The 19,572-nt window shown below is 43.3% G+C and overlaps 1 protein-coding gene and 1 non-coding gene across 2 annotated transcripts in view; one reads left to right on the top strand and one right to left on the bottom strand.

Annotated features, from left to right (window-relative positions):
- LOC142587708 (nose resistant to fluoxetine protein 6-like) overlaps window positions 1-19,572 on the bottom strand; it is a 79,706-nt gene that overhangs the window by 15,414 nt on the left and 44,720 nt on the right. Inside the window, exons 2-6 of the mRNA XM_075698938.1 lie at window positions 7,508-7,734; window positions 6,794-6,908; window positions 4,284-4,371; window positions 2,483-2,580; window positions 1,034-1,204 (exon numbers count right to left, since the gene is read on the bottom strand). Of these exons, the coding sequence (XP_075555053.1) occupies window positions 1,034-1,204; window positions 2,483-2,580; window positions 4,284-4,371; window positions 6,794-6,908; window positions 7,508-7,734 (699 nt within the window). The remainder of the gene's footprint in view (window positions 1-1,033; window positions 1,205-2,482; window positions 2,581-4,283; window positions 4,372-6,793; window positions 6,909-7,507; window positions 7,735-19,572) is intronic.
- TRNAT-CGU (transfer RNA threonine (anticodon CGU)) lies at window positions 10,278-10,349 on the top strand. The gene has a single exon. It is a non-coding gene; the product is annotated as a tRNA-Thr (tRNA).

Genomic DNA, 19,572 nt, shown 5'->3' with positions numbered 1-19,572 from the left:
CACGTATCTATACCTTCTCTCCCCTTTCTTTCTCTCCCTTCCCCCCGCGTAGGGTAGCCAACCAGACTCTTGACTGGTTAAAATCCCTGCCTTCCTATATTTCTCTCTCTCTCGGCAGGGAAAACGTAAAAACGTGGCAGGGGCGAGCATATATTGTGCCACTTTTGTTAAGCAGGTTCGTAGGACCAGTCGTAATTTAGAAAACACAACATTTTGATGCGCAGAAGTTTGTAATGAATAGAAATCTAATCAGTGTAGGATGAGAGATACAAAGTTAGGGGAAGGGTACGAAAGTTAACTAGGACCACGCCCTACTGCATCTTTATGCCCTGGAGTATAGTAAATAGAAGGAAATAAAGATTGGGACTAGATTGGCACTACCAGTATGCATTTAGCTGTAGCGCATACTTATCGCAGGTAATTTATTACGCTCTTATTGCACTAGTTTAATCATGAGCAAGCCATGAGCAAGTGGTAGTCAACGTGGTGAGCATTCAACAACGCTGCGGATTCTGTCACGTACACTCACACCTGTACGGCGTTACCATGGCTCGAAGGAATCGGGGTGGAATTCACAAAGCTTTACATTTGTAAGTGCTGTTTGCCATTGCCCTGTCTCCTTCGCTTATGATATGACGGACAAATAAAGTTTATTCCTATCCTATCCAACATCAGGATTGACTAGAATTAGCTCTTGCGAACAATTCTATCGTAAAATATTTTTGTGAATACGGGGCAATGATCGGTATAATGCAGCGATTCTTTCTGCTCGGTTCTATTCCTTTCTTATCGCCTACCGATTTTGGTAACAACGTGCTCGTGGCTTCGATAGGACCACGAACGAAGCGCAAATAAGGAAAGGAATTGAAGTGGAATCGTTACATTATCCCAGCCCAAGCTTCTAATTTCTTATTTCACGGTTCGCGTAAACGTTTGTAGTGAAATGCATGCCATGCAGTATTCTGAGGTTGAATGAGCTACGGCGTAGTGTCAGAACTGCCCCGGTAGGTAAATGGCGAGAAATTGACAGTACCGACGCGTTCAGGGTTCATGAATATGTAGGAGTGGCACAGCACGACCCAGCACATGCTCAGGAACTTAATGCCATGGATGGTGCTAAGCATTCCTTGGGAGGACTTGGTGTTAAAGAGCTTCTGAGCGTTGTCGTAGAAAGAGAAGCACTTCATGACGTCAAAGAACACATCTGCAGAGAAAGGCAAAGAAAATGCGTGTGAATTCAAATGCAACGCATGAAAAGCCGTGGAAATCACAATCAAATGGTACCCCCCCCCCCCCCCCCCGTACGGTTCACGCAGGCCCACTGCAATGACAAAGAAAAATGTCCTGAGACATACTCTTGTTTTAGGGTACGCGGAGTAATAAGGTTAATCTTGCGGCAGTCCTTGAATCATACAGAAGTCATTGATGCATGTTTAGCGAGTTATCAAGAGCTGATATTCTGAATATCTTTGCGGAACATTAATTAAAGGAAGCGTGCATAAAATTAGAGCAACAGGCGACAAAAATGAACCTCATATTCGAAATAAACACAACATTACATATATGTACAAGTTTTCAGGGCCATACATCAAGGAATAAATATTTTTTTAAATTTTTGATTCAAGACACATGGCTCCCCTCGCACTGTATGCTCTCGCACTGTATGCAGGTCAAGACATTTCATAGGCAAAGAACGTCGCTACTAAATCCGTCTCAGTCTCGTGCCAGCGCGTTATTTTATTCATGTAGTGCCTGTAGGATCCCTTGCCAGCCCGGAGACAGCTCCTCGGAAGTTGTGGCAAGCTTTAAAATGCACTATACATTCCGCAAGAGTGTGCCATACCTTACGGGCTAATCACGTTGCAAAAGTTAAGTTGCACTGTTTATTCTGGGACATGATTCTCCTGGGGAGAGACCAACGGGGCAACAGAAGAGTCGAGATTATGTAATGTAACAACATGGCAGAAACAGACACCATCCGTAATGGCACTGCCAGAAAGTCGCATGAAACGTTCTTTTGTGCAAACACATCTTTGAACATACTACTGACTATTGGGTGCTAATCCTAGCTTCCACAGCGCGCCGCGATCTCACTGAAGCAGAGCATATTGGAAACATGTCTACCTATATACACAAATTGTAAGTCTCTTAGACGTCCTTAGTAAAATGTTTTGATAATTTATCTACAAGAATGTGCGTATTTATTACAAGCAGATTCGAACATAATTATGGTAATCCTAAGCTTTAAACTTGTACATTGTATACAAGAATGTTTTGCGCAAGCAATGCTGAACAGTCCGCAGATCGCGATGACAAATCTTGACAACTTCGACGGACAGATCTTGCCACTCCATATGCCGCTGGCTTGAGTACCGCAGTAATTTGTACGTGTGTATGGGGTGCGTAATGAACAATGTATGGGACAGTGTATGCAGTAAGACTATGAGTTTCGATGCTGACGAAATGCATCTAGTCTACTCACTCGGTCTTAGGTTCTTTGGATCTTGAGAACATATCCGACGGCATGTGGTTAAAATAGTGCCCAGGACACACAGAATTACCACGATGCCAATGACGATGCTGTGCCAGAGAGCAGAACATAGCGAGAAAGTTAGGTTTCACATTTATTGTGCGCATTCAAGCAATGCCGCCGCAGTTACGTTTTCAATCACGCAATCACTGAAGCAGAACAACTTCATGCACAACGCCAATGTGATACGACTAGAGAACTTGACATCCCATCTTTGGCAAGCTACACTATAAACATGTAACATTACGTCTTTGTAAAACATATCCGATTCTCTGAAATGACCAAATGCTGTAGGGCTTACACCACCCGTTGGAAGACTCCGCTCCACGCTTCTCAGGTGTGCACATGATGCAGCAAGAAGGCAATCACATATGAGCGAGCAGACTGAGAGAGGAAGAGACGAACAGCAGCAGAAGAAAAGAAGTGCCCGGGAAGCTTAACGTATTTGGAAAACGCTTCCTTGAGAAAGCCTGTGATTTAGCTGCAGTGATGTTAGTTGTTAAGCTCGGTCACTCGTTTTCTAACGGTTCTGACGACGCTGCATCAGATGAAATAACTTAAAGGGACACTACCAAAATACATTAAGTTAGTCTTACATTATAGACTTGGAATTTCATGAAGGTCAGTACTCCATTCAGCGGAAACATCATAAGCCATAAGTGGCGCGCAACCAGAAATCAACTAGAGACGCTACCTTGACCTTCCCGCATCAGCTATCCATGATTCCAAACATTTTGTCAGCGTTTACTCACGGCTAGCTAATTGTTTACCAATACAAAAAAAATGTTGCAGCGTGTTTGTTACTAAGAACAGTATCGTAACTGTTCCAGAATTTCCCTGCGCGGATAAGACTTAAGTACGTTTAAATAGCGCGAAATTCGTGAAGTCAGACTGACATCCGTACCGCAAAATTAAAAAAGGACAGTTGTCCGTTCATTTTCTTCGCTCGTAATCAACGTTTTCTTTGAAAAAAGAAGTGCGAGTAAAGGTTTCTAGACCAGCTTAAACTGGTGTATTAATCGTCTGTCTAAGCTTGGGCACGGCACGGAGAGTACATCGTCGAACATACCATTAGTAACACGTAGCGGGCCACTTGCTGAGCGCTGAGAGCTAGGAAAAGAGTGTGAAGGAAACCGATTATCGACGTAAAGAGCGTGAACCCAAGGAACAAGTGGCCACTAGCGCAAAAAGAAAGAAAGAAAGAAAGAAGGAGGGAAGGAAGGAAGGAAGGAAGGAAGGAAGGAAGGAAGGAAGGAAGGAAGGAAGGAAGGAAGGAAGGAAAGAAAGAAAGAAAGAAAGAAAGAAAGAAAGAAAGAAAGAAAGAAAGAAAGAAAGAAAGAAAGAAAGAAAGAAAGAAGGAAAGGTAGATAATACCAGACGCCAGGACTAGAGAAGCCAGAAAAAAAAATTGTGAGCGTACGTCACGAAAAACGTGTAGCAAAAAAGAAAAATTCTCATGCCAGCCGTTAGACGCATAGAAAAGGATAATGAACTGGGAAGCATAAGCGAGTAGTAATGGGCGGTAAACTAAAGCACTGTGTTTCCCATTTAACCTACTGCACGCAACGCAACTTTTTTTTGTTTTCCGATTCGCAATTACCTGAACGCGAAAGTGCAGTAATCACTGTGTAGTGTAGTAAGCAGAGCTCTCCTATTGTCGTAGAATTTCGGTAAGCGCAACAACCCTACATCGCCAGAGAATTAACCCCAAATGTTGTGGTACGAATGAGCAAAAACAAACAAGCTGACTCACATTATAGCCAACTGGTTCTTCTTGATGGTGATTGGTCCGTCAACGTCGCAGTTGATTGCAGTAGCATTCCAATCCATGGGCTTTAGAACTGCACGCAATGAAACGCTGTTTAATAAAAACAATTTGCACAATCATAACTTCGCGTTCATGCAACATGGTGCAACCTGGTTGACCTCCCTGCTTTTCGTTTTCTTCCGTTCCTCTCTCTCTCTCCCTCTCTCTCTCTTTCTCTTTCTCTCAGTCTTACTCTGATGAGCAAGCGCATAGAACCTCATCTAATACTTTATCGAACTTGTTAAGGATAAACAAAATTGATGTAGCTTGGAGAATTTAGCCCTGTTTTAGAGAAAGAAAAACCATGGGACAAAAAAAATTGTTTCCTCATGTTCCTCAGGACACTTCAATTAAGTTCTTGTCAATTGTCCCAGAAAAGCATGAAACCGCACAGGCGATAGCCTGCGCCACAAAGTTTCTTGCAATCACTAGAAGAAACTGTGGCGATGCGATCGTTCAGCCACCATGAGAATGATGGGTAGTATATGGATTTTTCTAAAATTAGTGCTTGGCGCTTCGGACGTTCTTGTGGCTTCGTTTATTGTGCTTCATCTGGGCCTAAATTTCAAAGCAATTGGAAAGACTCTGCAAGGACGCATAATCGCTGCTAATTGCAGTGGTTCCGCTTATCCATGCGCCCGTGGCATAATGGTTTCAATATCGGGCTTCAGTGCTAGAGGTCCTCTGTTTGAATTCTGGTGTCGGACAATTTTAATAATGTTTATTTAATAATTTATAACGCAGTACTTTCTTAAAGATGATCACTTGGCAAAGTCTCGAAGACATTTAAAATCAGAAGGACGAAGTTTAGGCAAATCCATGTACTACCCATCATCCCCATGCTGGCTGAATCACCCCGCTTGCAGCTGCCGTAGACACTAGCGCCCCAGTTACCTCTAGCACTTGCATGAAAGTCTATGGCACGCGCAACGTTACGCGCGGGTCACTTGACGTAAGCAATCGCAGCAACACGTGAAAAGTCTGCGTATCACTATACTGGGCTTTGTGTGTAGCTGACCCGTCCGTATTGAGGGCACTTTTGTTCGGGACCTGCTTTTGACAAAAGTAGGATGGCTCGACTTGAGCCACCGAATTCGGGCTGGGCACAAGGTTTCGTCCCAGCTCCAGCCCGTACAGAGGGTTAATGGCCACTGATTTACGCTACCGAAACCTGCTTCCAACATGCTGTCTTGAACAGCCATCGCGTCCACTCAAATTCCTCTATAATTTACGTAAAAGATAAAGAATAAAAATAAAAATTTTGCGATGCCCTTTGGCCTATTCTTCTGATAATACAAAATGTTAAAAAAACTTTATAATTTTTTTTAAATACGCGGGTGAAACTGCGCCGCAAAGAATCACATCACCAAGAAAAGAGAATTGCGTCATGGAGTTTGGGGCGCATCGAAGGTTTTACTGTCTGAGCTATAACTGCAAAGAGTGCGTTCTGCGTCCGTGTGTGCCCCTCTTAAAAGTGTGTTCTGAAGAAAAGTATTTTCGTCAAGCAATTTTTACTTCTAATGCGCAGCGTCGAAAACAAGTTAATGGGGTACATGATCAGTGAATTTTCTGCTATAAATTTTATGGGCCATACATGACCGCGCATCAGCTGTCTTGTAGCGGACGAGGGAGGTTATCGAGATGTAGATGTTAAGAAAAAAAAAACTTCACGCAACCTGAACCAAACTTTAAGTAAAAATTAAATTCTGGGGTTTTACATGCCAAAACCACGAACTTGATTACGAGGCACGCCGTAATGAGGGACTGCGGATTAATGTTATCCATCTGGTATTCTTTGAGGTGCACCCAACGATGTAGAGTATACACGGACGCTGTTGCATTTCACCCCCGTCGAAATGTCGCCGGGCTTCGATCGCGCGCCCTCCAGCTTAGTAGCGCAACGCCGTTGCCACTACGCCACCACGGCCGGTCGAACCTTAAGAAAGGAATTGCTGCTTAATGAATAGATAAGACCTATAGCGTGTTCTTCGTGGTTGCTTTGATAACTTACGGTATCCTATAGTGTGATTAGACAACTAATTAGTCAATGTCAATTCTGCAAATTCATAACCATTCATCTGAGGACACAACTTTTGCGTGAGAAGTTGTAGGGCGAACTAAAACAGCTTCATAACATTTCTTCAATGAAAGCGAAAGTGCACCTAACAAAATAATGCGAGGTCCTCCAGCGCCGGCCAATATATCAGCGTAGATTCTAGTGGTATGCTGGGGCTGTAGAGACTCACTTTGCGCAGGTGCGTCATTCCGTTTACTTGCATCTGCGCATTTTCCCACTACCGTAAAGGCAGAGAGGATAACCAGATTACAGTTCGCAGTCTGCTACCCTGTACTGGGGTTAGAAAAGTGGGAGTTACAAAGAGTGTAAAAGAGAGAGAGAGAGAAGGAGTGCGACCATGAAAATTTCTGTCACTGCAGTAGGCAAGAAGTATAGTTACCGACGTTGATGAGGGACTCAATGTCCTCTCCAGAACAGGCAGAAGGAATGCATATGCCAAGCTTTGGAGACAAGTGGTAGAAGTAGGGCGCTCCTCTGGCCATGTCCTCAAGGAGCTGTGTAAAAAAGCATGAGTTTGATCGCAGCAATATTTTATGTCTCGACGCATGCCCAGCCCTAAGCCAAGTCGTAGGATATTTTGCATTATATATCAGCACAATCATTTATTGATTCCTCGAATTCCCTGCCCTCTGACAAACCGAGATTTGTGTAGCACGCTTGCGGCTGCCCATTACTTCAGCCACTCGAAGCACTTCATTGCTTTTCCTTCTCAAGTTTCAGATGGTTTTGTTTTTATTGTTCCTCTATTAGATGAGTGCAGGTATTATAGAACCGTCGTTTCCGCTCTTTTATTTAAAAGTGCGCACTCTATCCTCATCAATTGCAAACGCGGCAGAGGGTTGTAAAGAAAGTTGAGAGAAGCCTGAAAAGTTGCGCACCAGTGGTATATCAATCTCAAAAAGCTGAAGGTACTGGACACCACACATGCTGTGAGACCGACAAGTTCGCGAAGAGGCTTATGCAGTATGACGCTGAATATTCTCCCTGACTATTCACCTTACCATTATGTGTTGTGATAAATATTTCGAATAATAATGAAAAAAAAAATAGCGGTGGGAAGATAAGACACCCATTATGCTGGGAGGCAATTTACCCCTCCTTCTTCCAGCGTGGTGTTGAAGATGTTCTGGTGGTAGTTGAGGCGCTCCGGCTTGGGCGGCATCGGCGCGGCGAACTTGAGCGTGCAGTACTTGCCACGGAAGTTCTCCTCGCCCGTGTGTTCGTCCACCAGGCGAATCTTGAGGCACTCGTCGTAGTTGCCGAAGTCGGACAGCGTGCCCTCCAGGGTGCCGGCCGCCGGACGACCCGTTGAGTCGAGCACTGCGTGAAGCGCGGCACGCTGTTACACAAAAGCGTTACGTTTGGGGCGAGTTGGTTGTACGTGGTTCTCATTAGACTTGCGCGCGCACAAAGACAGGACGTCGAACGAAGAAGGGACACACAACATGCGCAAACTTCAACTGGCTTTTACTGTGACAGCGACACACACACACACACACACACACACACACACACACACACACACACACACACACACACACACACACACACACACACACACACATATATATATATATATATATATATATATATATATATATATATATATATATATATATATATATATATAGACACATATAGACACATATATAGAGACACACAACATGCGCAAACTTCAACTGGCTTTTATTGTGACAGCGACATATATATACGCTTCTACAATCAGGAAATTCCTGATTTTTTTTCCTGATTGCGGAAGCGTGTATATATATATATATATATATATATATATATATATATATATATATATATATATATATATATATATATATATATACACGCTTCCGCAATCACAAAGAAAAAATCAGGAATGTCCTGATTGTAGAAGCGTATATGTATGTCGCTGTCACAATAAAAGCCAGTTGAAGTTTGCGCATGTTGTGTGTCTCTATATATGTGTCTATATGTGTCTATATGTATATATATATATATATATGTATGTGTGTGTGTGTGTGTGTGTGTGTGTGTGTGTGTGTGTGTGTGTGTGTGTGTGTGTGTGTGTGTGTCGCTGTCACAGTAAAAGCCAGTTGAAGTTTGCGCATGTTGTGTGTCCCTTCTTCGTTCGACGTCCTGTCTTTGTGCGCGCAAAAGTCTAACAAGCACCATGCTGTTACACGTTCATCGAAACAGGCACCAGAAGCTCCTAACTCGGTGGAAGAAAGGGTCGTGATGACAAATTTCTCTTGACTAACATAGTTTTCCCTAAGAAAACTCTTGCTATACTTCAGCTTTGACGTGTTGGCGAGGTTCAGTTTTCCTTCGTTAGAGTAGGGATGGGGTCAACCTCAAATTCATAGATAACAGCAACGAAGACAAACATGCCTGTATTATTCAGACAGTCTTGTTGCACATGCAAAGACAGTGGCAGCTTTTGCTGCAAGCAAGTCACGCGCAGAGTTCACTGACCATCCTCTCTATCGTACGAAGATTCATCGTAAGCCTTTATTTGTAGAATGACGTAAACTGAGTTTTACACTAGCGGATAGCTTCCCGCATGCTTAACCTTAGAAACATATGGAAAAATACCCATCATGACGGCATAGAGATGCTTTAGCTTCTCGTTGGCGCGGAGGAGTCATCGTACTGGTTACTTTATTGTTAATCGAAGCTTTCCATGAACTAAAGTTCGTTTGTACGCCAGTAAACCGCATAAACACTATATGTAGATACGGTCCCACTATCACGCACCAATAAACAAAAAGTTCGGCAGCATATTACACTCCTGTAACACGTGAAGGCGAACGCCTGCTGCACACGTGGTAATACATTAAGTTGTACGATCGGAGGGTCAGACTTCTTGCAAAACATAACGAGCCGCAGTGTGAAGTAAACGTATGGCGCTGTAGGTCGACGTCTTCAACGACACATGCCACTATCTAATGTACTACCTAATGGTTATTTCATTCTTTCTTTCGTTCCCTCTTGCTTTCCGTCTTTCTTTTCTCTTTCTTCCTTTCTTTAGTTCCTTCTTTCTTCGTTCTTTCTTTTTCTTCTTTCTTTCGTTCTTTCGTTTCTTCATTAATATTCAGCAATTGTATTTTTGCTTCCTTATGGGAGTATGAACTATTCCTGATGATGATATTTTCTGCGTCACTGGACTAGACACCGCTTTGTTCGGATATGAGCCATTGCAACGAGCCACTTTGAGCTTTTGCCTTAAAACTTGTTTAACGCGAAGCCTTATATGTGTATGGAATACACTCCAGCGTATGCGTTAAGCAGCCACCTGTAGAAGCCTCCAGTATTATTTTTTTTCTTGCGTTATACTCGATTCGTTTGTAATTAATATTCAACTCATTTTTAAAACGTATTCGTTAATTTATTTTAATTGTTACATTTTTGCATAAAATATGTGACTACCAAACGTTGCACACAAACTTTTCCTTTTTATTTCATTTTCTTGGGGGGCCGTTAACTTTTCTGCGGCTATTTTTTTTTTCTTTTGCGTTTAAAGGAAAGCGAGCGATACGCTATCTGAAAACAGCCGACCCGGTGTTCCCGCTTGCGTGTCGCAGCATCGCTGCTCTCGGACACATTCTGAACGAACTAAATGCTTTCACAGCATGGAATGTCACTAACACTGATAGCCGATGGAGAAAAAAAACGCTGTAGACAATGCACCCCTTGAAAGATAGTGCTCTAATAGAGAAGCAGACAATAGCAACAGTCTGCAAAATTTCGGGGCATTCCAGGCACACTAATATATATATATATATATATATATATATATTAGTGAGTGCTGGTGAACTCTCCAAGGGTCAGATCTAGTAGTAAAACATAAATAAAGGGGATGGGAAAACGGCGCCGGGGTAGCTCAATTGGTAGAGCATCGCACGCGTAATGCGAAGACGTGGGATCGTTCCCCACCTGCGGCAAGTTGTTTTTTCATCCACTTTCATTTTCATTTAGTTATCATGTATTTAATTCAATTCTTAAGCACAAGTAAATTCGCCTATGTGCCCGTGATACCATTGTTTGTTGGCTTCTTATATATATATATATATATATATATATATATATATATATATATATATATATATATATATATATATAAATTAATGCGGTTTACGTGTGCCAAAACCACGATATTATTCTGTCGCACGCCGTAGTGGGGGACAGCAAGTTAACTTTGACCAGGTGGTGTTCTTTAACGTGCACCTAAACCTAAGTTTTATAATGTTTCATGACCACTTTAGAAGCTTACAAACACCACCAATAAGTCGCGACACGAGCTTGCTCAACAATGAAAGGCTCCCAGAATGTGTTCTTCCTACTCGTGTTTCTGAGGGAGAAGTGAGGTGAACCATCCTACACCAAAAGAGCACAAACAGTTGTCATGCCCACGAAATTCAAATGAAACCTGTTAAATTTGTGGCAAATATTATATGTTTCAAAGTACATATTGGATAGGCGCTTTTCCTTTGGAGTCTTCCCGGGCTCCATACAGACTGTTAAGATCATTGTCATTTATAGCAAAGGAGACAAAAATAACTTAGACAATTACCGACCGATCTCAATACTAGCGGTCTTTTCAAAATTTCTAGAGAAATTGATGCATGTACGGCGCTAGTCATTTGCAAATAGCGCAATAACAATAACTGATTGTAGATATGGCTTCCAGCAACTCATATCTACACGATTGGCTATCCATCGCCAAAAGAAGTTATATTAAGACATTTGATGATTGAAAACTATCCCTGAGAATATTTGTTGACTTTAAAAAGGCATTTCATTTTTTAAACCGTGAACTTCTTGCTCACAAACATTTACATTATGGCATCTGAGGCCAACCGCTACAGTTAATCAAATCTTATTTATTGAGTCGACCTCTGTATGCTTTTATCAATAGACACAACTCAAATAGAGATACATATACTCAGTGGTGCCTCAGGGAACGGTCGCGGCTTCATTTTTGTTTAACATTTATACTAACGACATTGTCAACGTAGAGGGACGAGCTAAATTTGTAATGTTTACCGATGACACCGGTATATTCTGTTTATAAACACCGCAAATATGTCTTGCGCCAGCTTTTTGCCTGGACTAAGGCAAATGGTTTAATAATTAATGAGGATAAAATGGAAGCAATGTTGTTTTATACGAAATCAAATATTGTACCATAAGGATTGCAGCTGTTTAAAGAATACTGAGATTGGACTTGTAAATGAGTTTAAAACACTAGGCCTTCTATTTACTTCAAACATATCTTGGCAGAGCCATGCGATTTACTGCTTAGCATCAGGATTAGCCTCCGTAACAAGCTCAGTTTACCGGCACAGCAATTACCTTCCCTCTATAATATAATGTTGTTTTTCTAGACTTACCCTCTTTCTCTCAAATATACTCCTCCCCCCCCCCCCCCCACCATGTTGGTCTGGGCTACGACTGCTTCAACTAACTAAAGAAATTATCTAAGCTTCAAATAAAAGTGGTGAGAGTAGTGGCATACTCTGCCTATAATTTTCCGGTAGAGACAATATTTGCGCGTCTTCTTGTATTACCTACAGAAGACACCTATAGCTACCAACTGGGCAGAAGTAATCAAAAGAAAAATATTTTAACTGCACTAACCAAGCTCGTCGTTAAAGCTCCCACAAAGTATAACGTGAGAGCCCTGAATATTGGTAAATGTACCCAATCACCCACTAATTACGGAACACAAAAATTATATTTCTAAGCCCCTAAATCCTAAATATTCTACTTAAGGCACGTGGTCGACATCCCTCGACTCAAGTTATCCGAACTCCACACGCTATTCTTCCCAACATAAGTGGTTATAACGTGACACCACAAAGTGTTCTTTTCTTGTTTCTCCGTTTCATAGCCTTCTTCTTCTGTTTTTTCTTTCTTTCTTTTTAGCTGTTCTTCGTGCTTTGATATAGCTCTACAGTTGTTGAACAAGTGTGTTACTTCAACATCCACTTATGTTAAACCTACATTTTCATGCTGTACAATCAAATTCATCTGCAATTGTGCATAGGGCGATGCAATGCAGTGTTCTGTGCGTTGTTGAATTTTGTCGCATGATTCTGTTTTCACATTATTAAATTTCGTAGATTTCGCGCTACTCTATGTTTTGGGAGTGTGTACTCCGAGGGTCCTTGTTCCGTTGACGCTTCTCACACAACCTTATCAGAGCGTTGCCGGGTTTGCGTTTATTTGTGATTTTCCTCGTCTATACTGGGTGACCATTTTTAAGTTTTACGCAATTTTTACGCGATAGCGTTAAGAGCCCCTGTAGCAGATAATCCGGCGTCGGTGAACCACGTATACCCAACAACGCAGGTCCTCCGTGTAGCGCAAAGCAGTTACTGTATTGAATCTCTCAAAGCAAAATGCGCCAGAAAAAAATAAATCGTAAAGTACGACTTAAAACCTACAGACTTGATAGCGTCGGATTGTGGCTTGAATATACGAGAAAACATAATTCTGTTAGGCGGAAACTCAAACACAAACCACTTTTGACGCGATAGCACTTTCCAGCTGCCGTTTGAGGTCTTTCTTAGTAGGAGCGACGCGGCCCCCTGAGTTCCTTGCGCAACATCCCCCCCCCCCCTCCAAAAAAAAAAAAAAGAACCGTGAAGCTCTCCTTCGTGCATAGCGTTCGCCGCCAGCGTTTGCGGTAAACATTACGTTAAGGTCACATATACGCTACGGTTGTCGGGAAGCGTGAGAAGCACTCAGGGATCTTTCAATGCTGTCGCGTTCCGCTCTTAAAGTCCAAGCTCAAGCGTCCTCCAATTTAAAAAAAAATTGCTTGTGGCAGGTAACATAATTACGGTCCTTGTGCTCGATTATTCAGAGAGGTGGAGATGACTTGCACGAGAAATAGAAACATATCCAAATATTATCAAAGATAAACTAATTAACTTCTTAATTAATTATACTTTACGGCACGTACATATTGCAATTTACCACTTGTAGTCCGTGAGCTTGCAAGGCGTATCCACTTGGAATGAATGTTCAGAATTATGCCAGTTTTGGAGATATGCGCCATCTAACTAGCCGTAAACATACACTGTTGTTCCACTTATTTTTTTTTTTACAAAACGCTGTCTTATGAAGCAGAAAAGTATTTGGAACACCCATGTATTTCGTCCCGCACTTCGGGAAACAATATCTCGAAACGGGTGTCATCCTCGAAATTCATTTCAAGTGGATACGTCTTGCAAAATCACGGCCTAAAGTTCGTAAACTGCAATATGTGCCGTAAAGTAATTAATTAAGGATCCAATTAGTGAATTCTTGTTAATTAGTTGAATGTGTTTTGATTTATCGCGGCAAGTAATGTCCGCCTCTCTGAATAATCCAGCACAAGGACTCTAATCATGCTATCTGCAACAGGTGGTTTTAAGAAATGGCGTAAAACTTAAATATCACCCTGTATGCTAGATCCTTTTGTTTACCTATGCCCGACTTCATAGGTATGTGTACAACAGCAGACGTACCAAAGTTCAATGCGCTATTTTTGTTCTGATTACTATCCCCTACTCATAGTCCTGGTTCTGTACAGCTATTCTACGCGGTGCAGTTTTGAATGTTTTCTGTTATCAGGATGAATAACAATTGCGCAATGTCGGACGCTGCTGTACAGCTTTTTTGCAGTGAAGGTTGGTCAAGATTCCTTAAAGTTTTTTACCTAATTTGCTCCCGGGTTATAGACACGCATCCTCAATAATAAGTAGCATTTTCTCATTTCGCCCCCAGAACGTTAAACAACTCGAGGTGGTCAAAATCATTCCGGAGTCCTCCACGACGGCGTGCCTCATAATCATATCGTGGTTTTGTCAAGTAAGATCCCAGAATGTCTACTGGTAACTGAACTATTAAAATGATGTTTTACTAGCTCGGGACATGTTGGGGAAATCTCAGCTCTAACAAACAATAATTAACGACATCTATGTTTATCTTCGCACTACAGGAGAAAGTGAACGTTTATGGCTATGATGATTTCTTCGGGTAATGACAGATCGTATTACGGAAGTAGCTAGCTTCAATTTCATTATTTTCGATTAGTAGTTTCAAAGAAACATAAGACTGCCAAGTTTCCTTCGAGTCTTGGAGTCTCTAATGGTTGAATTCCATTTGTAAGTATGAGGAGTGGTAGTGAATCTTCGGTTTTATGTTTGCTAAACACAAACATCGCTACAGCCCCATGACTTCCTTGCCCTTCACCGGAGGTTCACAAATACACAGCATACTCAGATACGGTCATACAGAAGCTGTGACGTAAAACACGCTCTGTACGCCAACATTTTAGCACACACCGCGATTTAAATAAGAAGAAACACTATCGCAGAGGGAGTTGTTAGAAGTTACGTAGTATGTTACACGTAAGCGTTAAAGGTAGAAGTACCATAGCACAGTTAATTTTCTCGTTCATTCGTTGTACAATCGCTCCCCATTCCTATAGTTTTTCGTTTAAGAGTCCGCAGCATCGTACAATGTGTGCCTCCCGAATAGCGCTTTCAGTTCTTCCAAAAGGACGCACGTTTTCACCGGAGCTTCCGAGCGAACGTTTGTGGCCCACGACTCAAGTTCAGCCACCGCCACGCGCATACGGGTCATCTAAATTTTTCCCCCCTTTTTTTCCGCCGCCACTAGCGAAGCACGTGCACCTGTGGCAATCAACCAGCGTGGAGGAACGCACCACCAAGCCGCTCGACAACGGCAACAGCGGGAAGGAAGTGGCGCTGGCTCGTGAAAAGAACCGAGCGACTTCCCCCCAGCGGTCGCTTCCTCTTTCTGAAGCACGTTCTCAGCCGGCAAAGCGACGGCATTTCGGGCTCTGGGTGGTTGGCCGATTCTTGGCACGCGCTCCTTCTGCGCCACCTGATCCAATGGCCACACGTTCCGAACCGGCTGGACGAGCTATAAACGGCTCGGCGGGAAATTGCCGATACATATCTCAGTTGTTAATCGATACCAGCGGCACGCCGCGACGGACGCGCAATTAGATTCTGCAGCAGTGGAATTTCGCGTTCTCTCCTCCCTTTAAGAGAATGCGATGCATCGTCTATCAATTATGCGGTAGATACCCGTTACTGAATTTTCGCGCTACAGAGATTTCGTGAATCACACACACACACACACAAAAAGAAATCGTGTGCTTCTCATAGCGCGCGCGCATTAACTAAGCACTTAATTCTGTGTCGCAACTGTCGACTTGACGGTGCGTATTCATTGAAGACAAGTTTGCAAATGCGCGCATGTGATGATCAGTATACGCACTGTACAATACTGGAATAAGCACATTTTACTAAAACGAGAAAGCAAGGAGAGGAAAAGCTGGTTGACCACCCTGCCTCCTCTCTCCTTACTTTCTGTCTGTCTGTCTGTCTGTCTGTCTGTCTGTCTCTTTCTTTCTTTCTTTCTTTCTTTCTTTCTTTCTTTCTTTCTTTCTTTCTTTCCTTCTTTCTTTCTTACTTTCTTTCTTTCATTCTTTCTTTCTTTCTCTCTTTCTTTCTTCCTTTCTTTCTTTCTTTCTTTCTTTCTTTTTGCACCCGCAACGGATGAAACAGAACTAGCAGCAAGGATATCAACGGGAGCGCTGCCTCATGTTTAAGTATTGTGGGAATCTTTGAATAAACGAAGTAAACGAACCACTGCCAGAAGTAAGTCAGGCAATCTTAGGTCTGTAGTAGGCCATACATACCGACTGTGGTCAAGTCATGAACATCGGCACGGCGGTCAACGACCGCAATAGGGATCAAATGAGAGGCGGTTATTACAGATGCGCGAGATGTCGGGCATACCAGAGCAGCGCTAATGCCGTTCGTGGCCGGTACGATTCACGTATCTCCTTGCAGACGCCGCTAACACGTGCGGCGCAAGGAGCACGCGCGCCGAAGAAGCAACTGAAACCGGGACGGACGCTTCGCGCCACGCACCCGCCAAGTGGCGCAGTTCGCGCACATCTCCGAAAAGAGTGCGCGTGGTGGCCTTCCCACTGGAAAACGGGGCCACCGCACGGCGAGCGGCAATTGTCCTTTATTTAGCGGGACTCGACCTTATCTCGCCCATTGTTCCCCGATCTCTGCCTGCGCATGCCTTCCAGCTTCGAGGGCGCGAATGCCAGCGAGGCGACAGGTCGCATCCCTCAGTGCATGCGACACTGTTGCGACGAAAGGCCAGGCGTTGCTGAGGAAATTGTGGACCCACGGGGTGTATTATTTAACTCGACGGCCGCCGTTACTGTGCGACCCGAGAGAGAGAGAAGAAAACAAACGATGAAGCGCGATTAGGAATTAAAGACCGCGGTCGCTATACAGTTACCCATCATATAGTATAGCATTATCGCGTAGTGGAACAGCTTTTCTTTCTTTCTCGGTTTTTCTTTTCCAAATTTTGTTTACTTGGTACAATGAAATGTGAAGGTCGTGGAACAAGTAAGGTGATGCGAATATGAAAGTGAAAAGAGGCAAATCATTCCAGCACTTCGTATGCGTCTGAGCACCGCAGCAGCAACAATAACAATAAAGCGTTCAGAGGGTGAGTAGGCTCTATTTTGCCAAGTACAGTTCCCTGCATACCAGGATGGTAATAGTAACGTTTCAAATCCCAAGTTTCGAAACACCGGCGCTTTCTTACATTGCGCCCATAACAAAGTGCAGCTGCCGCGACCGGGAATTGTTCTCGCCACATTGTGCTTGTGCAGCAAAACGCCATGTATGCATTAAGCTACAGCAACGACTTTTGATTGCGGAAGCTGCAAAAACGAGGACTGTTCCGACGGGCTGCCTAATATTTTCGATTTTTCATGACACTGCGCACATATGTCAATATCGCCAACGCGCGAAGACGCGTTGAAATAGCAAACGCGTGAAAATCTCGCACGTCGTGACTCAAGGGAAAAAAGAAATATGAAAAGACAAGTCCGAAGGCAACAGCATCGCTGATGAGAGGCGCCGCGATGTACCGTCTGGGGCTGATGTCAATCAAGCGGAGATTATCGCAATGAAATGATGTAGCTTAGGCAGCCAAGAATCCAACCCATATAATTTCGGCCAGCCACTGCGGCGAATAGCTCGAACATTTTTGGGGTCAGAGCGGTGTAGGACCATCAATTTACGTGCGGCTTCTCTCCCGCCGTGTGCGAGGCAACGATACAATCCATCGCCAATTCGCAAAGGCCATGCTGCCTCTTTTTGAATCTGCATGCGCACCCTCTCCCGTTGATGGTCACGTTTTCCCTCGTCGCCTAGAAACCGCTATTTCCAGTTTTGTCGTGCGACCATCAGCGTTGTTATGTACTTTGTTCTAGAAGTGCAATGAACATATTTTGTTTGTTTGTTTCTCCATTTCTTTCTTTTTGGATTTCTTTGTATTGCATAGAATGAAAGTAATGGCTGCGACGGTTCAATAATCAGGCTCAATTTCCCTCTCTGCCGATGCAGAATAGCATTTCAGGCGACCACCTGCACGTAGTAAGAGTGCAAGCACTGCCCTGATATCGAAATTGTCATGTCCTTCATACGCTGTGAACAACGGACCGAAAACATTTCATAAATGGACAGGCCAAAAAAAAAAAATATCTCTGTTAGTGTTTGCCAATTTCCTTACGAGAGTTGTTCCCTATAGCATGCCTAACAAAATTTACTGGGCGTTTATGTACAAATGGCCTCCTAGAATGCAAAAATACAAGAGACGATTATCGTGTGCGCGTAATGGCACATCGATCGTGCACTATAAAGTTTTATGCTGTGCAACGTTTCAGAAAATGCGCAGAGTTACCCATACGCCCATTATACGGCCTACACCTTTGGCCGCACTCGCGAGGCCATATAGGACCCAAATTTTATACAAACTCATTTGACCGCCTTCAATTCGCCGTAAAATCCGTTTGAGCCGAGGGACGAATGTACTTGGTTATAATTTCGCTTTTTTTATGTATAGTAAGGCTTGTTGGGTAATACTAATTACCGAAGCTCAAATAATAAGGGATTAACCGTTTCATTATTCGATTAAAGAGCTTTAATCGTGATTGATTATTGAATCTGGCAGCTCAGTGAATTTCATATGGGCGAAACGCGTTAAGTACGCCCACTTAAGGTTATAATAGATTGCGTGCTCCTACCGTACCCTCCCACTACAGGGCCGGTTGCCTACGCCAGGGTGCATTGAAGAAATGGCTCTTCGAAGGGCCCGCTCGAGATAATGGACATTTCCCAGGCTTCAGCTTAGCCGCTCTGTAATTGATAAATTTTCATCGCTTTCCGTAAATCGCTAATCTGTCCGTTATTTTGAATCCAGACTATCAGTTTGTGTGCAAAACTGATATTGAAGATTCAGAATAACGTACACCATGACGTAAGCCCCCAAACCGTCCGTAATGTAATGGCGGGCAGTGCAAATTGCACGACGTGTGGTTCTGAAGGAATTGCGAAGTGCCCTTTGTTTGACTTCCCTTCCTTTAAAGAACAAATACTTGCCCTTCGCATTCATCTGAGGCAATTAAACGACAGACATTTCGTAGAAGAAAATAATCATTGGCCCGTGTCCTCGTTTGTCTGCTATATAAAAGTAAAGAAATGGTTTCTCGTGATCCAAATGCATATGTGACTGCTTGTGACGGAACGACAAACGCTCGCGCTTGTGCGTGCATGCCTGTGTTATTATTTTCTTCTTTTCTTAGCCTAATCTTTCTGCCCATTCTTTCTTCACGCCCTCGACGTAGGGCAGCTAACCGGGTGCAGCCTTGTTAACGTCCATACCTCTCCCTTATCAGCTCTCTCTCTCTCCTTCTGAGCCGTTATTCCAAAGACACAAGACCTATTCGACAAAGTACAGTTACATCGAAGCACCGAGCATTGTATGAACGTTAATGTTAAAATCCAGCGGCCAAATGCACCTGGAAAGGAAGTCGTATGCTTGTAGAGTAAGCCACTAACCAAGGCTCATTTTTTATTCCCTAGTTGCACGCGCGCGTTCGTGTGAACTGCCAGCGTGTAAGCAAGCGCACCGGTTTCCGTAGATAACACCGATAGCGCATCACGATTCTGAAGAGTGCGTGCGTGCCTCAGTGCAGCTCAGTGCGTGCGTGCCTCAGTGCTTCATGTAGCTCACTGGCTCACCATTCCGTCTTTCATGTTGTTTTTT

This window comes from Dermacentor variabilis, chromosome 1 (assembly GCF_050947875.1).
Source record: "Dermacentor variabilis isolate Ectoservices chromosome 1, ASM5094787v1, whole genome shotgun sequence".
Classification (NCBI taxonomy): Eukaryota; Metazoa; Arthropoda; class Arachnida; order Ixodida; family Ixodidae; genus Dermacentor; species Dermacentor variabilis.
Note: the sequence above shows the minus strand (reverse complement) of the source record. Positions and strands in the feature narration are given on the sequence as shown.